This window comes from Macaca thibetana, chromosome 7 (assembly GCF_024542745.1).
Source record: "Macaca thibetana thibetana isolate TM-01 chromosome 7, ASM2454274v1, whole genome shotgun sequence".
Lineage (NCBI taxonomy): Eukaryota > Metazoa > Chordata > Mammalia > Primates > Cercopithecidae > Macaca > Macaca thibetana.
In genome coordinates, this window is record NC_065584.1 from 117,976,613 (window position 1) to 118,000,148 (window position 23,536).

At 39.5% G+C, this 23,536-nt stretch overlaps 1 protein-coding gene across 1 annotated transcript in view; it reads left to right on the top strand.

The window, feature by feature from the left end:
* RYR3 (ryanodine receptor 3) overlaps nucleotides 1-23,536 on the top strand; it is a 566,751-nt gene that overhangs the window by 256,608 nt on the left and 286,607 nt on the right. Inside the window, exons 11-12 of the mRNA XM_050797588.1 lie at nucleotides 6,829-7,002; nucleotides 11,021-11,142. Coding sequence (XP_050653545.1) covers nucleotides 6,829-7,002; nucleotides 11,021-11,142 — 296 coding nt within the window. The remainder of the gene's footprint in view (nucleotides 1-6,828; nucleotides 7,003-11,020; nucleotides 11,143-23,536) is intronic.

Below are 23,536 nucleotides of genomic sequence, written 5' to 3' on the forward strand. Positions count from 1 at the left end.
CTACCCTGGCTGCACTCATGTCATGTAGAAATTCTTGTATAAAACCATCCCTTACTCCCCTGGTAGAGCTGTTTTTTCTTCCAAACTCCAATTGTACTCTGAATATAGACCATACTTTGTTGTGCTTGTTGATTTATATGTATAACTCTTAAAATCTGTATGAACCTAAAGCCATTTTCTTTTTTTCTTTTTTTTTTTTTGAGACGGAGTCTCTCTCTGTCACCCAGGCTGAAGTGCAATGGTGCCATCTCAGCTCACTGCAAGCTCCGCCTCTCGGGTTCACGCTGTTCTCCTGCCTCAGCCTCCCGAGTAGCTGGGACTACAAGCACCCACCACCACGCCTGGCTAATTTTTAATATTTTTTTTTAGTAGATATGGGGTTTCACTGTGTTAGTCAGGATGGTTTCGATCTCCTGACCTCGTGATCCACCCATCTCGGCCTCCCACAGTGCTGGGATTACAGGTGTGAGCCACCGTGCCCGGCCTTTAATAGTATATGTTTTCAACTTTTTCTTCATATTAACCTTTAAGCAACTAAACTATTGGTACAATTAATTACTTAACTGTGCTGCTGGTAGTGGTAACCATTCAGATAATTCTGTTCAAATGAATTATACCTGGCTTTGGAATTGTACCTGATTTTGGATTATGTTCTATTGCTTACAGCTATGTGGCTTTGAGCAAGTTGCTCAAACTCTGCAAGCCTCGGTGTTATCATCTATAAAGTAGGATAATAAAAGCCATAGGGCTATTGAAAGATTTAGAGAAAATGTAAAGTGTCATGTATGATACATACCACTTTGTAGGTCCTTGGTAAATTCACGTGATGGTGTTTTCATTGTAAAGTACTTAGCACAATACCTAGTTTGAACCAGGCACTGGGCAACTATTGGTTCTGGTTTCTTTCTTTATTATTTATTTGTTTGTTTGTTTGTTTATTTTGAGACGGAGTCTCACTCTGTTGCCAGGCTGGAGTGCACTGGCACCATCTTCTAGTTTCCTTCCTTCCTTCCTTCTTTCTTTCCTTCTCTCTCTCTCTCTCCACCCCGCCCCCCGCCGTCTCTCTCTCTCTCTCTCTCTCTCCTCCCCTCCCCTCCCCTCCCCTCTTCTGTTCTGTTCTGTTCTTTTCTTATTTATTTATTTTGAGACAGAGTCTCACTCTGTTGCCAGGCTGGAGTGCAGTGGCACCATCTTCTCCTTCCTTCTTCCCTCCCTCCCTCCCTCCCTCCCTCCCTCCCTCCCTCCCTCCCTCCCTCCCTCCCTCCCTCCCTCCTCCCTCCCTCCCTCCCTCCTTCCCTTCCTTCCTTCCCCTTCCTCCCTTCCTCCCTTCCTCCCTTCCTCCCTTCCTCCTTCCTTCCTTCCTTCCTTCCTTCCTTCCTTCCTTCCTTCCTTCCTTCCCAGACTCTCGCTCTGTTGCCAGGCTGGAGTGCAGTGGCACAATCTTGGCTCACCGCAACCTCCAACTCTCTGGTTCAGGCAATTATCCTGCCTTGGCTTCCTGAGTAGCTGGGATTACAGGCATGCACCAACACACCCAGCTAATTTTTGTATTTTTAGTAGAGACAGGGTTTCACCATGTTGGCCAGGATAGTCTTGATCTCCTGACCTCATGATCCACCCACCTCTGCCTCCCAAAGTGCTGTGATTACAGACGTGAGCCACTGCGCCTGGCCTAGTTCTAGCTCCTTTCTTCATCCTTCCAGGAATATTAAACCAATCTTAGCAACTTGATCATCTCCAGCCAAACATTTAATATTCCAGGAATATTAAACCAATCGTAGCAACTTGATCATCTCAGCCAAATACTAATATGACAATTATGATGTGGTCATGAGCATTGCCTTAATAAGGTGTCAGTGGAGGCAGAGGATAATGATTACTGCCCTTCAACACCTATTAGGCCAGATAACCTCTTCCTTCTTAGAATCAGCTTATCATCTAACATAAACAGGGTTGATGCAAATAAACAGATATAGATTGAATGCCTGCAGAACAGTAAAACAATAACAAATGATTTGCAACCAGTTTTAAGCAGAGCATTGTATGAAATACAAAGACAAAGAAATCCCAGTTTTACACCTTTGGCATTTTCAATCTGCCAGGGGGCAGCTAGTATCCCAACAATAATACCTGTTTTTAAAATGTAGATTTTATTATTCAAGTGTGATGAAGCCAACAAATCAGGAGACAATCAGCATTGGAAAAGAACACTTGTTTGACTCCATTCCCAAGAGGAATGGACACGCCATACCACACAGGGCCACACAGAGAAGCACCATCCTCCAGGAGGAAGAGAGAGTGAGGGGAAGCCGGGGGAAAGAGCCTTTTGGTGGTTTCCATAGAAAGAGATGGGCTAGGCAGGATAAATAGGCTTAGGGTTGACTACTTTGAATAATTTCAGCAGGCTCTGGAGCATGGGAGTTGCTATTGGCTGTCTGGTACCAGCCCTGGGGAGATTAGGCTACGGGAATGGGGGTCCAGAAGGTAAAGGAGGAGGTTGGCTTTATGGGCTTTGGATTGGTTTGCATATAAAAGGTGTGCTCCCGGATGAGTCCTTTACCATTTTTAGGAATTGGCTAGCCCTGGAAGGACAGTCCCTGCAGGGTCCACAAAACCATGAGATCAGAGAATGTGTACAGGTATCCTCCGGCTTTGGCTAAGTAGAGAAGGCTTGATGGATGAGATGTGCTGTGTTCCTTTATGTGATCATCAGTCAGGTGCAGCCGTGTGAGGAGATGCAGGAGAGGCTTAGGAAAACAAAGTTTATTATACTCACAGGTCCTAGCAACAGGAGACGTGCCACGCCACGCAGGGTCACATAGGAAAGCACCAGCTTTGGTCAGGAGGCAGACAAGGGGCATAAGCAAGGTGACAACCTTTGCTACCCCTTTTGTTGGGGTTTCCGTGGTTAAGGCAAGGCAGGGCTGGGTAAACAGTTTGGGATTTGCTAGTTTGAGTAATTTCAGGGGACTCTAAGCTATAGAGGTGGTCCCTATCTACCTAGTACCTGGCCTTGGGAAGGCAGAGGAATATCGCCTCCTGGAACGTGTGAGCCAGCTAGAGGACGTCTGGTTGTGAGTTGATTAGATTGCATATCAAAGGCGTGCAGCTGAGCCCTTTCCTATCTCTAACCAGAAAGGCAATCTCTCCCCAGCCAGAAAGTTTTAAAAATATCAAAATACCAGTTTAGCAGTTCAGCAGGTTTTTATAAAGTTAAACATATACTCTCCAGTGACCCAGTAATTCTACTCCTAGACATTTACCCAAGGGGAATGAAAAAGTTATGTTCATAAAAAGCCTGTACCTGAATGTTCATAGCAGCTTTCTTCATAATTACCAAAAAGGGAAAGTAAACCAAATGTCCTCTGTTGAATGGGTTAAAAGCCTGTGGTGTATCCATGCCATGGAATACCACTCAGTAATAAAACAGAACAGACTACTGGTATACATACTAAATGGATAAATCTTAAATAGATTATGCTAAGTGAAAGAAGTCAGAATCAAAAAGCTGTATATATTATTGTGTTCCTGTGACAGTTTAGAAAAGGCAATGCCACAGGAACAGAAAACAGATCACTGGTTGCCCAGGAGAGAGGAGAGCTGACTTCAAAGGGAGAGCCTGGGGGACTCTTTTGGGATGATGAAACTACTCTATATTTGTCTAAAGGGGTTGCAATATGACTTACGCACTTGTCAAAACTGGTAGAACTGTACACCAGTGAAAGCAAATTTTACTGTCTTAATTTTTTAGCAATAAAAAATTAAAAACAAAAATATATCGAAATACCACAATATACAGAAGATATGAAATATAAACAATACAGATGTAGAGATGCCAAGATGAAGCAGGGGAATTCCAAACAGAAAGTATAATGTCAGTAAAGGCCCAAAGAAGGGGAATATTTGGCACATGAATATAAGTACTCTTAGTCCAATTTGGTTAGAGCATTTGGGGTATAAGAACTTTAGAGATAACAATTGTATTCCATAGGAACCTGGGAGTTATTGAAAGAGAATGATTGGATTAGCTCTATTTTTTAGAACATTTCCATTTCTAGCAGTAGGGTGGCTGCAGCTGGGGCCATATTCAGGTAAAAACAGAAGGGAGCATTAGTTCATACTCAAATCAAAAGAAAATCACCAATGTGCTGTCAATAAAATCAAGCCTCTCCATCACCTAGCTCTTTAATTTCCTTTACTGATTTATAATTACTGTTTAAGGTTGAATTAGGTTGTTTTTCATATGGATTTTGTCTCTAGATCTTCGTTTGTTGCCGCCGTTCTATTAAATTAGAAGTGGCCACTGCAGCGACTACCATAGAATTTGGAAGCCGATGCTGTTTTGTAAAACAAAGACACAGAAACACTCCTTTCTATACAGAATCATGATTCGTTTATTTCAGTGACTCCAGAAAAACAGATCTTTTTTTTTTTTTTTTGCAAAGCCATGTTTAAGTGAAAGGCAAGAAAGTAATGAAGTTACCATATTCACTGATAGTTGGGTAATATGAATTGTTTTAATCAGTAGCTATTAGAAATCAATGTAATTATTCATATTTAACAGTTGTGGTGTGCATAATTTTAACCCCTGCATTGGCTACGGTTAGAGAGCAGACTAGAGATGAGAATTTTGGCATCTTTTCAGTTCTGTTACTGGCTCGAGTGTCTCTAGAGCTGTGAATATTGCTGCAGTGAAAATCAAGTATCCATTGTTTTATAGAATAAATGCATTCTTGATGAATTGCCTGTAAAGAAAATCCCAATATATCAAATACTATTATCCTATTAGCTAATGTTACAAAATCAGAAATATATTTTTCTGGCAATAATCTTTTTGCAAAAGAAAAATTCATGCTTATCCTTGGATGTTATCTTGCTGCTTGAAAAAGTAAAGAAGTCATATTTAATAATCCAGCCAATGTTTCAACACACACATTTAAAAGAAAAAGAAATTTCTTGTACTAATATTGCTCCAAGTGATCCTTTAAATGTTGTGCGAAATAATGAAAGCTTGAAGGAAAATAAGAGCTGAAATGAAAAATAAACGTAAAAGAAAAAATTGCTCAGCTATATATATTCTCTCAGTATATGTCCATTAAGTAATTGATAGGTGTTGAATTTTCTGTTACAAATCCAAAGTTAATTGAAATTTGGCCTGTGCCCTTGATTTTTTTCATAGCCTGACAAAAAGAAAATGTCGTATAAAGAAACACATTTTACATGTGATGTGCTAAGTGCCCAGTAGAGCAGTGAGACTGCTGGGGAAGAAGAGCAGGAGAGACTGACTCTGCCTTTACAGAGGTAACCTCTGAGCAGGGTTTTGAAGGGTGAGGAGTAGTTTAGAGTAGGAGAAAAGCACAGACTCTGGAGCTGGACTTCCTGTCGTTACTTCCGGAATGATCTTGGGCAAATTTACCTCCTTCATTTTCTCATCTGTAAAACTGGAATGGCATTTGTAGCTACATCAGAGGCCACTATGGAGAGTTAATACGTGTAAAGAACTTAGAACATTATATTGAGCGTGGTAATGACTCAATACATGTGCTGCTGTTTGTTCCACTATTAAGGAGGAGAAAAATGTGGAGCCCGAGGTGGTGGATTGCTTGAGCCCAGGTGTTCAAGATCAGCCTGGGCAACATGGGGAAACCCTGTCTCTGCAGAAAGCAAAACCATAAATAAATAAATAAATGAACAAACAAAAGATTAGCTAGGTGTAGTGGCCTGCACGTGTAGTCCTAGCTACTCAGGAGGGTAAGGTGGGAGGATCACCTGATCCTGGCGGCAGAGGTTACAGTGAGCCAAGATTGTACCACTGTACTCCAGCCTGGGTGACAGAGTGAGACTCTGGGCTCAAAAAGAAAAAAAAGAGAGAGACAGAGAGAGATGGGAGGGAGGGAGGCAGGGAGAGGGAGAGAGAAAAACGTTTTTGCAAACAGGTAACAGCCATTTTTTATTCTGTAAAAGTTCAAATTGCTTCCTCTTTAATGGCTTTTACAAATGAGCAATTTAATGCAAGATGTAGGAAAGAAATGGAAATAGGGTATAACCATTCAGAATAGAACCACAGAGGCCCTGATTGATGAGGAGGGGAAGAAGTTACCATGCATCAGAGGGCTACCTCATGACACGCTATTGTGACAGGTACTTCAGATTGTCACTGTGTTGTTACCTGATGCACAGGAAGTCCCTTTTCCACACTGGAGAATAGGCAGTGAAACAGTGACAGCTGAAGAATGAAACCGCTTGACTACAACACACCACTGAGGAGGCCTTAAGAGACTGATACACAAATTACTACATTAGCTTAAGCCATGTTAGTAACCCCTGTCTACTCAAAGGGTCTCCTTTCTCTGCAGATTTTTATAAGAAATTTTTATATGAAATCAATAGATAGGATGAAAGCCTCTGAGTGAGTGCTTTGTGACAGGTAACCATTACAATTATGGAAGATGTCATTTGCTGGAAATAAGTTAATTGGCTAGTAACGGGTTACTTATTAAGGTATATAAATCAGGATGAGGAAAGTAGAAAATATAGTGAAGAATTACACAAAATCAGAACAAAAGAGAGGGCTTACTAGGTGCCCCCTTTACCCGTGGATTTAAATAATCACTGATGTAACAAGAACTCGAAAGCCATTGATTTTACAATTAACAAGAGATAAGGGAAGCAAGTCTTTCTGAAATCCTGGCTTTGACAGGCACATCGTGATTATTTTGGTAACCAGTTGCCTGGCTTACAAATTTCTCACAGGTGATTCGTTTTGTATATTGAGCTTCTAATTTAATCAGTAATGCCTATGTTTGTTTCTGTTTGTGTATGAATTAGGAACTCAAGGAGAAATTAGATTCCAGTCACAAGCGAGACATAGAAGGCATGGGAGTTCCGGAAATCAAGTATGGAGATTCTCTCTGCTTTGTACAGCATATAGCCAGTGGTCTGTGGGTGACCTACAAAGCACAAGATGCCAAAACTTCCCGCCTGGGACCTCTGAAAAGAAAGGTGAGAGTCAGAATGTCTGTCTACAGTTGTTTTACCCTGAGTTGGAAGCAACTAGGCAATAGAAGTGATTCTGAGAATCAGGTGGATGTGATTGTGATTTACTTCTTACTATTCAGAAGAGTTATTTTGTGATAGATTGTACACAGTTTCTTCCATACTTCAGCCTAATGTGGATACTTTGACCCCATATTCAATGGGGGAAAAAACCAAATACACAGAAAATCTGTAAGGAGGAGATGGTGTGCTTAATGCACTCTGAAACCCTATCTAAATGGCTTTTGGTGATTTGCTGTCTTGGGATTATCCACATCATTGCTCCCTTCATTTCAGTGGATAATTGAGTTATTGTGCAGTTTTCATAAAAGACTAAATAGATCTCTACAGAGAAAACGCAGATTGCATAATAACGAGCCCACAGGAACCCACTGGCAGAAAGAAGAGCTGTTGTGGAATGACAGTATCCACAGATTGTATCTTGATTTGAGTGGTGCATCACAGCCTGCTCCAGTGAGAAAAACCAGCTTGGGTACATGCAGCATCTTTCCACCAGAAAGTCAATTGCCATAACAGTGTTTCTTTTGGTGGGAACCAAGTAATGGATGTCAAGGATGTGATGCTTTTATCCCTGAAAAACCCTTATAAAATATGGGTTTAAATAGTCAGCTAGTCCCAGAATAAGGTGCTGGAAGGTACTGTGCTCTGTAGTTGAGGTATAGCAGCCTAAGGTAGTCATGATGAAAAGTTTTCCAGAATGCAGGTTATGGTAAGAAAGGATGTTGAGAATGAACATAAGGTAATATCTTAATTTTGTGTAAGGCAACACAGACTAGGAAAGGCGAAATGAAGTGATCAAGAGGGGATAGAAAATACAATAACAATACAATAAAAATACAATAAATAAGAGGCCACATAATCTGGCTTGTATGAGACCAACCCTTCCTCTGAAAACAGCTGCACAGGCTGGATACAGTACCTTCAAAAAAAAATGGAAGGTTTCAATAACCAAGCCAGCCAAAACATACGCACAAAATGTTGCACACAGAATGTAAGTGCACTGAGGTGAGCCCACCTTCGTCTTTGTTTTCCCCCTCAGCACATTTGCTGATTTGCAGAACTAGGGAATGGGATCTTGCATTAGCTCAGTTGTGCTAAAGAGTCAGATTAGACATAGGTTCAGCCAAGGCTTCTGGAACTCAAGGGTCCAAGAGTCCAGAGTAGAGAGAACTGCAAAAACATGTGCCTAAAATTCTACATGCAGTTTCCTCTAGAATCCTAAGCTGACCGTGGATGGGGTGTGAAGCCAAAATAGTAAACGCAAAACTGCTGTGATCATGAAGAGCAAAGCAGAGATGTTGACATTATGACAGTACTAGGGATATACAAGTCAGGGTTCAGGGTGTGACAAGTTGGAATGACCCTGGGAAATACAGTAGGCTTTCAGTTGATCTTCAGAAAAGCTACACCCCGGGAATGAGGGCTACACGCTGGAAATAAGAACAAATGGAAAATAAATGCCAAAAACTCATCCTCTACTCTTACCAGCCTATCAGAAGAAAATTCAATCCTCTGTAGAGTACAGTAATACCGTCTAGAGCCTCTACAGTTTTTGAGACCTACTAAGGCATTGGTAGCATTTAAAGAAAGTAGAATTTGTGAATCTTGGCTGTAACTCTGGGTGGCAGGGACACACTCCAAGGACTCTGCAAATGTGGAGAGATCTCATTTCGCATTGTTGACTTATTGTACCTGTCCATGCCTTTCTCTTCTAGGACCATAGCCCGCACATTCATTTAACTGTTAGAATGTATGTGTGAATTGGGGAGGTGCTTTTATGAACTCTCCCCAGCTGGTGCGATAGTGCTCAGCCCTCGACAGGGCGACGCTGCTTCATTTCCTAGGAAGCATGTTAAGTGCCCTCTCTAAAAATCCAAAGATGTCTGAATCTGTGCCGTGTTTTATGAAATGAACAAAACAGTAATCAACAGAAACCAATCAAGCACAAACACAATGAAACACCTGATGAGCAGCCACTTTAAAGCACCCTCTTTCCTATTCCCACCTTAGGCTTCTTCTCCCTGCTCTTCAGTTGTAAGATTTCTCCGAGAGAAAGAAGGACCTTAGGAACTGGGCCGCTGAGATCAGTAGGGTTCATAATAACAACATTCTAGCAACTGCATCTCCCCCCAGTTCTCATTACTTTCTCATTTGGCTGGCCAGTTTAAAGGTGTTATTTGAACAAGCAAAACCTAAGAATTTTGGTCTTTAAGGACCAGAAATCTGGGACCCAGGCCAAAGTAAACGTAGTGGCAATGTATTACTAAACCCAAATGCAGCATTGCTAACCAGTTGCTGAGGTGTTCTGACAAAGGAATATTTTCTAACAGTTAGTGATTCCAATGGTAACAGTGTCCTTTGCTAATGCTCACACTGCAGTATACAGATGGGATGCAAAGTCTTGTTTCAAAAATGAACAAGCCTGAATTCTAATTCATCATATCAGGAAGTACCTTCAAAATAATAAAAAGCAAGGAAAAGATTTTTCACATGGAAAGGAAAATAAGTTGCTTCTTTAAGCTAAAAATGAGAGAGGCTAACAATCTTTATTCTATAGATACTTTCTAGAGCCACACGTTTTGTCCGTGTTGACATGTAGACTTCCAGGATCTACACATTGTCTGTCTTTGCTTACTTCCATCAAGAGGAAACCATGTCAAGGAACTTGGATCAGGATTTGACCTCGACTTGAACCAGGATCAAACTGTCTCACTTAACACACTTGATCTTTTTTTTTGTCGTTGTTGTTGTTGTTTTTTTTTTTTTTTTTTTTTTGAGACGGAGTCTCGCTGTGTCGCCCAGGCTGGAGTGCAGTGGCCGGATCTCAGCTTACTGCAAGCTCCGCCTCCCGGGTTTACACCATTCTCCTGCCTCAGCCTCCCGAGTAGCTGGGACTACAGGCGTGTGCCACCACTCCCGGCTAATTTTTTGTATTTTTTAGGAGAGACGGGGTTTCACCGTGTTAGCCAGGATGGTCTCGATCTCCTGACCTCGTGATCTGCCCGTCTCGGCCTCCCAAAGTGCTGGGATTACAGGCTTGAGCCACTGCGCCTGGCCCACTTGATCGTTTTAAGGGAAAAAGCCACTGACCTCCACATAAAAAGTGGGTAGCCCCTCCCAAAAAAATTGTGTCATGGTGTCCTTAGTGACAAGTACATATGCTTAGCTTCCAGATAACTGGTCTAACATCAGTACTATACTGCCTCTGATAATAAACACTCATTGAGCACCTATTAGATTGTAGGTACCATGCCAGTTGATGACATGTAAATCATTGAATCCTGCAAACAACCCTCTAGTCCATTTGCAGATGGTGAAATCCAAAGCAAATGGGGGTTAAGTAACTTGCCCAAGGTCACACAGCTGGTAAGTGGCATAGCAGGACTAGACAAAGGTCTGCTGATATCAGAGCCCATGCTTTCAAATTGGCTCTCTAGCCTCCAAGAGAAGCCAGCTACCACCTTGAGCTGCTTTCCCCAGCCCTACAGTTAACTAACTCAGTGTAGTTGGCCTTCAATCGAGAAACCAAGCCTGATCCCAGTACAGGGTTTTGCTTTACATTGTCTTTTTCTTCAATTCATCTCTGGAGGAAGAGACTTTGAACACAGTGACTTTTCCCATTTCCAAGGGTAAGATTCCATGTTCATTTTAAGAGAAAAATCGATTATGAGATATATTGTCACCCTTTGAAATCTAGGCCTGAGGAATGTGTCATAACTCATACCATGGTGGCACATAAAATTTCATTTTCATCAAAGCACTGTGTCTAAGGAATGATGCACATGTCACTAACAGGGCATATGGGTGCAATAACTTTGCTAATGTCCCATTCTCAAAATGGACCCAGGGGAGCTTATTTGGAGAAAGGAATAAGAGGGATGAGGGAAATACTGTGGGAAATGTTGACTGCCCATATGTGGAATAATTGTAACCTTAGAGCTTCTGTCCCTTGCCACGTGGGTAGGTCATACTCCATCAGGAAGGCCACATGGATGATGGATTAACACTGCAGAGATGCCAGCGTGAGGAGTCCCAGGCTGCTCGGATCATCCGGAACACTACAGCCTTATTCAGCCAGTTTGTCAGGTATGTTAGCTCCTTTCCTCCTCTACCTAGTGAGTTTGACTCTGTGGCCTTCCAACACCACCACCCACCTCTTTTTGATACTGTGAATGTTTTCAGGAAATAATGATACACCAGCAAAGAGTTTTACCATCAAGAGCTTGAGGCTGAAACAGATTTCCTACACAGGTGAACTCCTACTAGCTTCACCCTTTGCTCAACAAATGCCTAAGCTCCATTAGTTATTCAGATTGGAGGGATGAATATCCAAGATCTTTGCATGACAATTAAGTGAAAAGAGCTGGAGTGCATTGGTCCATTTTATATTTGTGTGTAAAAAGAAAAACAGCAAAGAGGAACTGATACACTCCCCATGTATTATGTAGGAAGGGTTTCTCCATCATTTAGAATTGCTGCTATGGTTTGGATCAAAGTAGCTTTGCACTGGAAGCCTTGGGTTACCCAACTGTGGCTGTGGCTTAAATGAGAAAATTAACTGAACTGCCTGCTTGGATCATAATCCCTCCAGTCTAAATAATGCTTCCAAAACAGAACTCTGTGGATTGTTTTCACCAATTACCATGAGAAACTGATTCTGTTGTAAACTGTGCAGTGTTCCAAGATCATTCTTCTCTTGTAGGAAAATCTCTCGAAAGCCAAGGGGTGTAAATTACATGTGTGAATTTGCATGAAATGAGAACTTTGTTTTAGATCTTGACTTTTCTTGCTGTTGAAAGACTGCAGTCCAAGGGATGTGTATTAGGAAACAGGCTGGGCTGCCGTTGCAGTTCAGAGTAAACTTTTACTTCTTGTTTAGGTAATAATATAAAGGAGGTAGGTGGTTTAAGGAAAATAGGTGGCCTAGCTACTGGAGCTCAGGTTCCTTCCATCTTGCTGTTCTGACATCTCCCAAGATTCTTAAAGTGCATCCCTGGACCAGAGCATCAGCATCACTTGCAAACTTGTTAAAAAAATGCAGATTCTCAGGTTTTACCTCAAACCCACTGAATCAGATACCCTCAGAATAAGATCCAGCAACTCATATTGTTATAGGCCCTCCAGGTGATGCTGATGCATACTAAAGTTTAAACATGACTGCCCTACAATAGAGATCTTAACCTTGGCCACATGCTAGATTTATCTGGGGAGGTTTTAATACCCTGATGCCCAGGCTACATCTTAAACCAATTGCATCAGAATCTGCAGATGTTGGATCCAAATGCCGGTATTTTATTGAAGCTCCCTAGGTGATTCTGACATCAGCCTCAGTTGAGAACTGCTATCCCGGGATGTTTCTCCATTCACATGGTCAAAATGTCCAGAACAGATTATAGAGGAAAAAAGCAGAGGCAGAAGTAGGAAGAGTTACCTTCTTTCTACCTAGAAGTAGAGAGAAGTAGAAAGAGGCAGAAGCTGCGATGTCTTGGGGGAAGGGGAGAGTGATTGCTACTGTGTAAAGCTTTCTGGAGAGCTGGTGAAAACGTTCTGAAACTGATCATGGCAAAGGTTGCACAACTCTGAATATTCCCAAAGCTACTGAACCTTTGAATTGTACCCTTTAAATGGGTGATCATATGATATGTGAACTGTATTTCAATTAAGTTGTTATTTTAAAAAGTCAGTGGGAGTTATGTGCCTGACAATGGGGAAATTATTTTTAAACATCTTTATTGAGGTAGAATTTACATATTACAAAATTCATCCTTTTAAATGTACAGTTCCATGAGATTTTGTTTGTTTTTTGTTTGAGATAGGGTCTCACTGCAGCCTTTCCGCCATCTGAGCTCAAGCAATCTTCCCACCTTAGCCTCCTGAGTAGCTGTGACCACGCATAAATACCATCACACCAATATTTTTTTAATTTTTTGTAGAGATGGCGTCTCACTATATTGCCCAGGCTGGTCTCAAATTGCTGGGCACAAGGGATCCTCTCACCTCAGCCTCCCAAAATGTTGGCATTATAGGCATGAGCCAGCATCCCTGGCCAATTCAGTCAGCTTTCATATATTTATTTGCAGAGCCTTACAACCATCACTGCAGTTCAGTTTTAGAACGTTTCCATCCCTCCAAAAATATCTCCTCATTGCAGTTTATTCTAGTTGCCACCTACAGCCCTAGGCAACCACTAATCTGCTTTCTGTCTCAATTTAATACATTAATAAATCATGAAATATGTTGTCTTTTGAATCTGGCCTTTTCACTTGGCATTATATTTTTGAAGCTTATTTTGTTTCTTCACTTATTTATTGCTGCAGAGTGTTCTTTGTGTGTGTGTGTGCGCGTGTGTGTGTGTGTAGAGGGAGAGTTCTATATAGATAGAGATGCATATATATCACATTTTACTCATTTAGTTGATGAACAGTTGATAGTTTCCATTTTGATTACTAAGAATAATGTTTTTTGGATATTAGTGTAAAAGTTTTCAGATATGGTTTCTGTTTCTCTTGGGTAAATAGGAGTGAAATTGTTGAGTCATATATAAATTTGTATAATGTTTTGATATATTTTTATTGTGGTAAAATATATATCACATCCAACTTATCATTTTAGCCATTTTTAAGTTTAGTGTCATCACCACTATCCATCTCCACATTTTTTAATCATCCCAAACTGAAACTCTGTATTTATTAAACGAGAACTCCCTATTCTCCTCTCCCTCAGCCCCTTGTAACTTCTACTGACTCTTTGCTTCTATGAATTTAGCTATTCTCAGTACCTCATATAAGTGGAGGCACATAGTATTTGTCCTTTTGTGTCTGGCTTATCTCACTTAGCAAAATATCTTCAAGGTTTGTCCATGTTGTAACACGTAACATGATTTCATTCCTTTTTAAGGTTGAATAATATTCCATTTTATATAAATACTATGTTTTATTTATTCAATTGGGTATGTTTAACTTTATAAGAAACTGAAAAATCTGTTTTCCAAAGTGGATGTACCATTTTACATTTCTCTTAGAAATGTCTGAAGTTTCTTTTCATTACATCTTTTCCTCCATTTGTTACTATCTGACTTTTTGATTGTAGCCATACTAGTAGCTATGATACTAGTAGATATTATCGTGGTGGTTTTAGTTTGAATTTCCAGAATGAATAACGATACTGGACATCTTATCATATGCTTATTAGCCATTCATGTATCTTCTTTGGTAAAATGTAATTAAGTATTTTGCCTTTTCAAATTGGGTCATTTGTCTTAAAATTAAAATTTGAGAGTTGTTTGTATCTTCTGATTATGAGTTTTTTGCCATATTTATGATTTGCAAATATTTTCTCTTGGTCTTTGGCTTTTCTTCTCATTTTTTTAAAATGGTGTCTTTTGAAGCACAAATGTTTTATTTTTGATTAAGTTCAATTTAACATATTTATGGATTGTGCTTTTGGTGTCATACCTGAGAACTCTTTACTCAAATCATCATGATTTTCTCCTCTGTGTTTTTCTAAAAGTTTCAGAATTTTAGCGTTTACATATAGGTCTGTGATCCATTTTGAGTCTATTTCTGTGCATAGTATGAGGTAAACGTTTAAATTAATATTTCTGTATGTGGCCATATGGATATCAGATTTTTCCATGCACGGTTTTCTGGAAAGACAACATTTCCCCATCAAGTTACCTTGGCACTTTTGTCAAAAGCCAAGTGATCATAAATGTAAGAGTTTCTTTCTGGGCTCTTAGTTCTCTTCCATTGATCTGTATGCCTGTCATTATTCAAAAATAACACTGTCTTAATTAATGTACCTATAGTAAGTATTGAAATAATGTAGAGTGAATGCTCCAATTTTGTACTTCTTTTCAAAATTATTTTGGTGCTTCTGGGTCCTTTGTATTCCCATGTGAATTTAAGGGTGAGTTTATTTTTGTCCAAAAAAATTCTGCTGGAATTTTCATAGGTATTAAATTGAATCTAGAGGTCGTTTTGGAGGACTGTTAGCCTCATAATATTAAGTCTCCCAATCTACAAACATAATATGTCTATTTATTCTTCTTTAATTATTTTCAGGAAGATATTGTGGTTTTTATTATATAAGTCTTGCACTTATTTTATGAAATGTATTCCTATGTATTTGATTCTTTTTGGTGCTACTACAAATAGAATCATTTTTTGATTTCATTTCAGATTATTTTCTGCTGGTATATAGAAATTAAGTTTTAGAAATATTGGACTTATGTCACTGACCTAATGGAAATTATTTATTCAGTGGGCTTTTTGGAGAGCAGGTGGATTCTTTAGAATTTTTTACATACAGGATTATGTCCTCTGTGAATAAAAAGATATTTATTTTTTTCTTTCCAATAGGGATGCCCTCTATTTGTTTTTCTTACATGATTGCACTGGCTAGAATATCCACTACAATGTGGAATAAAAGTGATGTGAACAGACATTCTTGTCTTGTTCCTGATCTAAGGTGGGGGTGGGGAGAGGGCAGGAAACATCAGTTTTTCACCATTAAGTGTGGTTTTGGCTGTAGGATTTTTGTAGATGCCCTTTATCAGGTAGAGGAAGTTCCCCTCTATTCCTAGTTTGTTGAGAGCTTTTATCTGGAATGAGCATTAGATTTGATCAAATGCTTTTTCTTGGTCTGTGGATATGAACATATAGTTTTGTCCTTTGTTAATATGGTTTATTACATTAACTGGTGGGAAATCGGGTATTGGTGTTTCTGTTACTGTTGAATTGTTATCTTCTACTTCAATTCCATCAGTTTTTGCTTCACATATTTTGGTTTCTGTTGTTAGGTGCTTATATGTTTATAACAGATGTATATTTCTGATAAATTTGCCCTTTTGTAATTTTAAACTCTTTTCTTTTTTTCTCTATGAACATTTTTGTCTTAAGTCTATTTCACAGAACCATTCCAGGTGTCTTATGTGTAGATAATGTTTTTTGTTTGTATGGCATGTTGTCGTCAGTCCTTGTACTTTTAACCTATTTGTGTCCTTGAATATAAAGTGTGTCCCTTGTAGATAACATATATTTGATTTTTAAAAATAGTCTGACAATCTCTCCCTTTCATTGGTATGCCTAATCCATTTATAAGTAATGTAATTATTTAGATAACTGGATTTATGTCTGCCACTTTGCTATTTATTTCTTATGTCTCTTTTATTTATTTATTTATTTTTTGGTCCTCTGTTCCTCCCTTACTACCTTTTTTTGTGTTAAATATTCTCTAGTGTAACATTTTAATTATTTTGGGTTTTTAAAAATACTTTTTTGAGGAGTTCTTTCCTTTTTTCTTTTTCTTTTTTTTTTTTTTTTTTTTTTTTTTTTGAGACAGAGTCTCGTTCTGTTGCTCAGGCTGGAGTGCAGTGGCGCAATCTCGGCTCACTGCAAGCTCCACCTCCCGGGTTCACGCCATTCTCCTGCCTCAGCCTCCCGAGTAGCTGGAACTACAGGTGCCCGCCACCATGCCTGGCTAATTTTTTGTTTTTTGGTAGAGACGGTGTTTCACCGTGTTAGCCAGGATGGTCTCGATCTCCTGACCTCGTGATCCGCCTGCCTTGGCCCCCCAAAGTGGTGCGATTACAGGCATGAGCCACTGCCCGGCCGAGGAGTTATTTTCTTAGTGGTTGCTCTAGGGAATTGAATATATATTTAACTTGAAATAATGCACTTCAAATTAATACTAACTTAACAAATAAAGCAACTTTGCATTAACATTTTTCCATTCTTTGCCTAATCCTTTGTGATAATATTGCCACTTGTATTACATCTTCATAAGTTATAAGCTCAGCAACATGGTTTTATAATTATTTTATGGAGTTTTTTTAAATCAATTACAGGAACAAAAGAGAAAGATATGTATTTTTATATTGCTTCCAGTATTTACCTGCATAGTTACCTTTACCAGCGTTCTTTATTTCTTTGCGTGGATTCTAGTTACTGTTTGGTGTCATTTTCTTTCAGCCTGAGGGACTTCCCTTAGTATTTCTTACAAGACAAGCCTGTGACCATTTGCTGATGGGCCTGTATGTGTGGCTGGATTTTGTTTTCTGCTTGTGTGGGAAGCAATAGATAGCTAGGGTCCTCTCCAGTTTTTCCTGAGCATGTGTGTGGCCTTGCACATTGCCTACTCGGCCCTATCAGAGCTGTTTCGCCATGAGGCAGTAGGGGGAGGGACATGGAAGCATCAACAGGCTGAAACACTGAAATTAAAAAAAAATAAATTAAAAAAATAAATTAAAAAAATATATGTATATATACACACACATACATACATACACACACACACACACATACATATATAGACACACTGGGCCGGGTGCTGTGGCTCACTCCTGTAATCCCAGTACTTTGGGAGGCCAAGGCACGTGGATCACCTGAGGTCGGGGTTTGGAGACCAGCCTGACCAACATGGAGAAACCTGTCTTTACTAAAGATACAAAAATAGGCCAGGTACAGTGGCTCAGGCTTGTAATCTCAGCACTTTGGGAGGCTGACGGGCGGATCACATGGTTAGGAGATCGAGACCATCTTGGCTAACACGGTGAAACCCAGTCTCTACTAAAAATTTCAAAAAATTAGCCAGGCATGGTGGCGGCACCTGTAGTCCCAGCTACTCAGGAGGCTGAGGCAGGAGAATGGTATGAACCTAGGAGGTGGAGCTTGCAGTGAGCCGAGAGCATGCCACTGCACTCCAGCCTGGGCGACAGAGCAACACTCCATCTCAAAAAAACAAAAAACAAAAATAGCCGGGCATAGTGGCGCATGCCTGTAATCCCAGCTACTCAGGAGGCTGAGGCAGGAGAATCACTTGAACCCAAGAGGTGGAGGTTGCAGTGGGCCAAGATCGCGTCATAGCACTCCAATCTGGGCAACAGTAGTGAAACTCCATCTCAAACGATAAAATAAAAAATAAAAATAAAATAAATATTTGATTTTTTGTATGCCTTTAGTCAATTTCCAGAGTCCAGAGATTGTTGTTTTGAATGGTTTTGTCCAATTTTATTATTATTTTGTGAGAGAAAGGTTTACTGAGCTCTTTACTCAGCTATTAGGTCCCACCCTCAAGAGGGAAATTCTTGATTCTTCCAGGCACAGGATATTTTAGAAAAAGAGGACTAATGAAAAAATATCAATGCTGAGGGGGTGTGGGCTGCGAAAGTTATAGTATATTTGGATTTTTTAATAGCTAGGCAGTAAAGGAGAAAAAAACATTTTGGAAGTAGATTCTTCTTCCCCATCTCTTTTGAGAAACCAACTTTGTATGCTGTGTGCACACGGAAACCAGGAGGAGGGGTGGCCTTCTGGGAGCACATTAAGGCTAAGGGAATAGGGAAGGAACAAGAAAGAAAAATGAAGAAGAGGTTAAAGTTTCATCATGCTATCTCATCATCCTCTGTAGAGTTGCTGGGAACTGTCCAGTAGAATGAACAGTGTGATCGATTAAGGAGTCTGAAAAACTCTGCCGAGGAAAAGATACTGTCAGCTGTCCTCTAAGTTTAACCTTAGAAGAGAGACAACAAATAAATCATTATGTTATGATAAATATTCAGAATCACCTGGGATCTCACTTGAATTTAATAAAAGAATTCATTGGCAAAGGCCCAAGAATATAGTGGGACAGGCTATAGGGAGTTGAAGAAGGTGGGGAGGGATAGGTGCCAGTTGTAGTTATTTCTGAGTTGAGGCTCTGACTTATCTCTGGACATTGGGCTTTTCTCTCTGAGGTTCTTTTAGAGTAGAATATGAACACCATGATGCTTTCCAGAAGTAATGTCTGTTTTCACCATTGCTTCCCATGCCAAGCATGTGATATGTCTTATTTTTTGAGGAAGGAATGAATCTGCCCTAGTCTAGTAGAGGACAATAATATTCATGTTTCTTCAAGGGACAAGATGAAGTAGTCCAGCAATGAGAGCCCAACAGACAAAAAATTAGACCTGAAGGACCCTGGCAATCAAAGAATGCACCTTTCCTATTTTCCAGGTGCTAAATGGAAGCATAAGAGGCCTAGCAGCAACCCAGATATCACACTGATAATGGCAGTGGCAAAGCTGAGACCTGAAATGTCCAACTCCCTGTATGGTGCCTATGCTGCCTCAGTGAGCTACAAAAAATGTCTATAAACCTCTTGCTGTCATCTTTTCCAATCATATAAAGAATTATTCTTGACCAGCCTCGGTGTCTCTAGTAAAATGAAAGTGTTTTTAAAACAAAAAGCAAAAAGCAAGCTCTGGAGCTGGCCCGAAATACTGAGGAAAAATGTGTTCACTGAACGCAGAAGTGGGGAGTCATATTGAATTGAGTTTCATACTGCCAAGGCTTCATCTCATGTACTCATGGCATTCTCTTCCCTACTATTTTTGTGTCTAATAATATCCCAGGTAGTCATTTGCAAACACTAACTGAGAACTTGCAACATGCCAGGCACTGCCAGGAGTTGAATACACACTGATGTGCCTCCCTGCCTCTAATAAGCTTACAGTCCCCCATTATTCCTTCCCCATTGCGTGCATTTGGCATTTTTAATACAAAATTGGAATTATCACCTCACAGCCTGATTGCTTTCAGAATTTTTTGAGGCTTTGTTTGGGACTAGATGAAAATCTTGCCTTAGCATGTATGCAAATTAATATATAGCAGTTGGTGAATAAGCAAATATACTATAAATGCCTAGGAGAGATCATTAGAAATTGGCCATCAAGAAGCAGCCATGCTAAATGCTCCAGTTAAAAGACACAGAATGGCAAGCTGGGTAAGTAGTCAAGACCCATTCATGAGCTGTATTCAAGAGACCCATCTCATGTCACGTGCAAAGACACACATAAGCTTGAAATAAAGGCCAGAGGAAAATTTACCAAGCAAATGCAAAGCAGAAAAAAGCAGGGGTTACAATCTTGGTTTTTGACAAGACAGACTTTAAACGAACTAAGATCAAAAAAGACAAAGAAGGGCATTACGTAATGATAAAGCATTCAATTCAACAAGAAGAGCTAACTGTCCTAAATATATATGTACCTAATACAGGAGCACCCAGATTTATAAAACAAGTTCTTAGAGACCTACAAAGAGACTTAGACTCCCACACAATAATAGTGAGAGACTTTAACACCCACTGTCAATATTAGATTATTGAGACAGAAAGTTAACAAAGATACTCAGGACCTCAATATCAGTTCTGGATCAAGTGGACCTGATAAATGTCTACAGAACTCTCCACCCAAAAACAACAGAATATACATTCTTCTCAGTGCCACATGACACTTACTCTAAAATCAATCACATAATTGCAAGTAAAACACTTCTCAGCAAATGCAAAAGAATTGAAATCAACAGTCTCTCAGACCACAGCAAAATCAAATTAGAATTCAAGAAACTCACTCAAAATCACACAACTTCATGGGAAGTGAACAGCCTGCTCCTGAGTGACTCCTGGGTAAATAACGAAATTAAGGCAGAAATCAAGAAGTTCTTTGAAACCAGTGAGAACAAAGAGACAAATGTACCAGAATCTCTGGGATGCAGCTAAAGCAGTATTAAGAAGGAAGTTTATAGCACTAAATGCCCACCTCAAAAAGCTAAAAAGGTCTCAAATTGACATCCTAACATCACAACTAAAAGAAGTAGAGAACCAAGAGCACACAAACCCAAAAGCTAGCAAAAGACAAGAAATAACCAAGATCAGGGTTGTGGAACTAAAGGAGACAGAGACACAGAAAGTCCTTCAAAGCATCAACAAATACAGGAGCTGGTTTTTTGAAAAAATTAATAAAATAGACTGCTAGCTAGACTAATGAAAAGAGAAGAATCAAATAGACACAATAGAAAATGATAAAGGGGATATCAGCATTGACCCCACAGAAATTCAAACAACCATCAGAGAATACGATAAACACCTCTATGCAAATAAACTAGAAAATGTATAAGGAATGGATAAATTCCTGCACATATACACTCTCCCAAGACTGAACCAGGAAGAAATTGAATTCCTGAATAGACCAATGATGAGTTCTGAAATTGAGGCAGCAAGAAATAGCCTACCAACCAAAAAAAGCCCAGGACAAGATGGACTTAACAGCTGAATTCTACCAGAATTCTACCAGGTACAAAGAGGAGATGGTACCATTTCTTCTGAAACTGTTCCAAACAATTGGAAAGGAGAGACTCCTCCCTAACTCATTATATGAGGCCAGAATCATCCTGATACCAAAACCTGGCAGAGATGCAACAAAAAAAGAAAACTTTAGGCCAATATCCCTGATGAACATCGATGTGAAAATCTCAATAAAATATTGGCAAGCCAAATCCAGCAGCACATCAAAAAGCTTATCCAGCATGATCAAGATGGCTTCATCCCTGGGATGCAAGGCTGGTTCAACATATGCAAATCAATAAACACAATTCATGACATAAACAGAACTAAAGACAAAAATCACATGGTTATCTCCATAGACACAGAAAAGGTTTTTGACAAAATTCACCATTTCTTCATGGCTAAAACTCAATGAACTAGGTATTAATGGGAAATACCTCAAAATAATAGTAGCCATTTATGACAAAGCCACAGCCAATATCATACTGAATGGGCAAAAGCTGGAAGCATTCCCCCTTGAAAACCAGCCCAAGACAAGGATGCCCTTTCTCACAGCTCCTATTCAAGATAGTGTTGGAAGTTCAGGCCAGGCCGGTCAGGCAAGAGAGAGAAAGAAAGGGTATTGAGACAGGAGGAGAGGAAGTCAAACTGTCTCTGTTTGCAGATGACATGATCCTGTATCTAGAAAACCCCATCGTCTCAATCCAAAAGCTTCTTAAGCTGATAAGCAACTTCAGCAAAGTCTCAGGATACAAAATCAATGTGCAAAAATCACAAGCATTCATATACACCAACAACGGACAAGCAGAGAGTCAAATCATGAATGAATTCCCATTAATACTTGCTACAAAGAGAATAAAATACCTAGGAATACAGCTAACAAGGGAAGGGAAGGCCTTCTTCAAGGAGAACTAAAAATCACTCCTCAAAGAAATTGGAGATGACCCAAACAAATGGAAAACATTCCATGCTCATGGATAGGAAGAATCAATATCATGAAAATGGCCATATTGCCCAAAGTAGTTAATAGATTCAATGCTATTCCCATTAAACTACCATTGACGTTTTTCACAGAATAAGAAAAAACTACTTTAAAATTCATATGGAACCAAAAAAGAGCCCATATAGCCAAGACAATCCTAAGCAAAAGGAATAAAGCTGGAGGCATCACACTACCCAACTTCAGACTATGTTATAAGACTACAGTAACCAAAACAGCATGATACCGGTACAAAAACAAACACATAGACCAATTTAAGAGAATAAAGAACTCAGAAATAAGACCACACACCTACAACGATCTGATCTTTGACAAACCTGACAAAAACAAGCAATGGGGAAGTGATTCCCTATTTAATAAATGATGCTGGGAGAACTGGCTAGCCATATGCAGCAAATTGAAACTGGACCCCTTCCTTATACCTTATACAAAAATTTACTCAAGATGGATTAAAGACTTTAATGTAAAACCTAAAACTATAAAAACCCTGGAAGAAAATCTAGGCAATACCATTCAGGACATAGGCACAGGCAAAGATTTCATTATGAAAACATCAAAAGCAAATGCAACAAATGCAAAAATTGACAAATGAGATCTAATTAAACTAAAGATCTTCTGCACAGCCAAAGAAATTATCAGAGTGAACAGACAACCTACAGAATGGGAGAACATTTTTGCAATCTATCCATCTGACAAAGGTCTAATATCTAGAATCTGCAAGGAACTTAAACAAATTTATAAGAAACAAAAACTCATTAAAAAGTGAGCAAAGGATGTGAACAGACAGTTCTCAAAAGAAGACATTTATGTGGCCAATAAACATATGAAGAAAAGCTCAACATCACTGATCACTAGAGAAATGCAAATCAAAACCACAATGAGATACCATCTCATGCTAGTCAGAGTGGCAAGTATTAAAAAGTCAAACAACAGATGCTGGCGAGGCTGTGGAGAAATAGGAATGCTTTTAAACTATTGGTGGGAATGTAAATTAGTTCAACCATTATAGAAGACAGTGTAGCAATTCCTCAAATACCTAGAACCAGAAATACCATTTGACCCAGCAATCCCATTACTGGGTATGTATCCAAAGGAATATAAATTATTCTATTATAAAGATACAGGTGCACATATGTTCACTGAAGCTCTAGGTACAATAGCAAAGACACAGAATCAACCCAAATGCCCATCAGTGATAGACTGGATAAAGAAAATGTGGTACATATACACCATGGAATACTATGCACCCATAAAAAGGAATGAGATTGTGTCGTCTGCAGGGACATGGATGTAGCTGGAAATGATTATCCTCAGCAAACTAATTCAGGAACAGAAAACAAAGCACCACATGTTCTCAGTTATAAGTGGAAGTTGAACAAT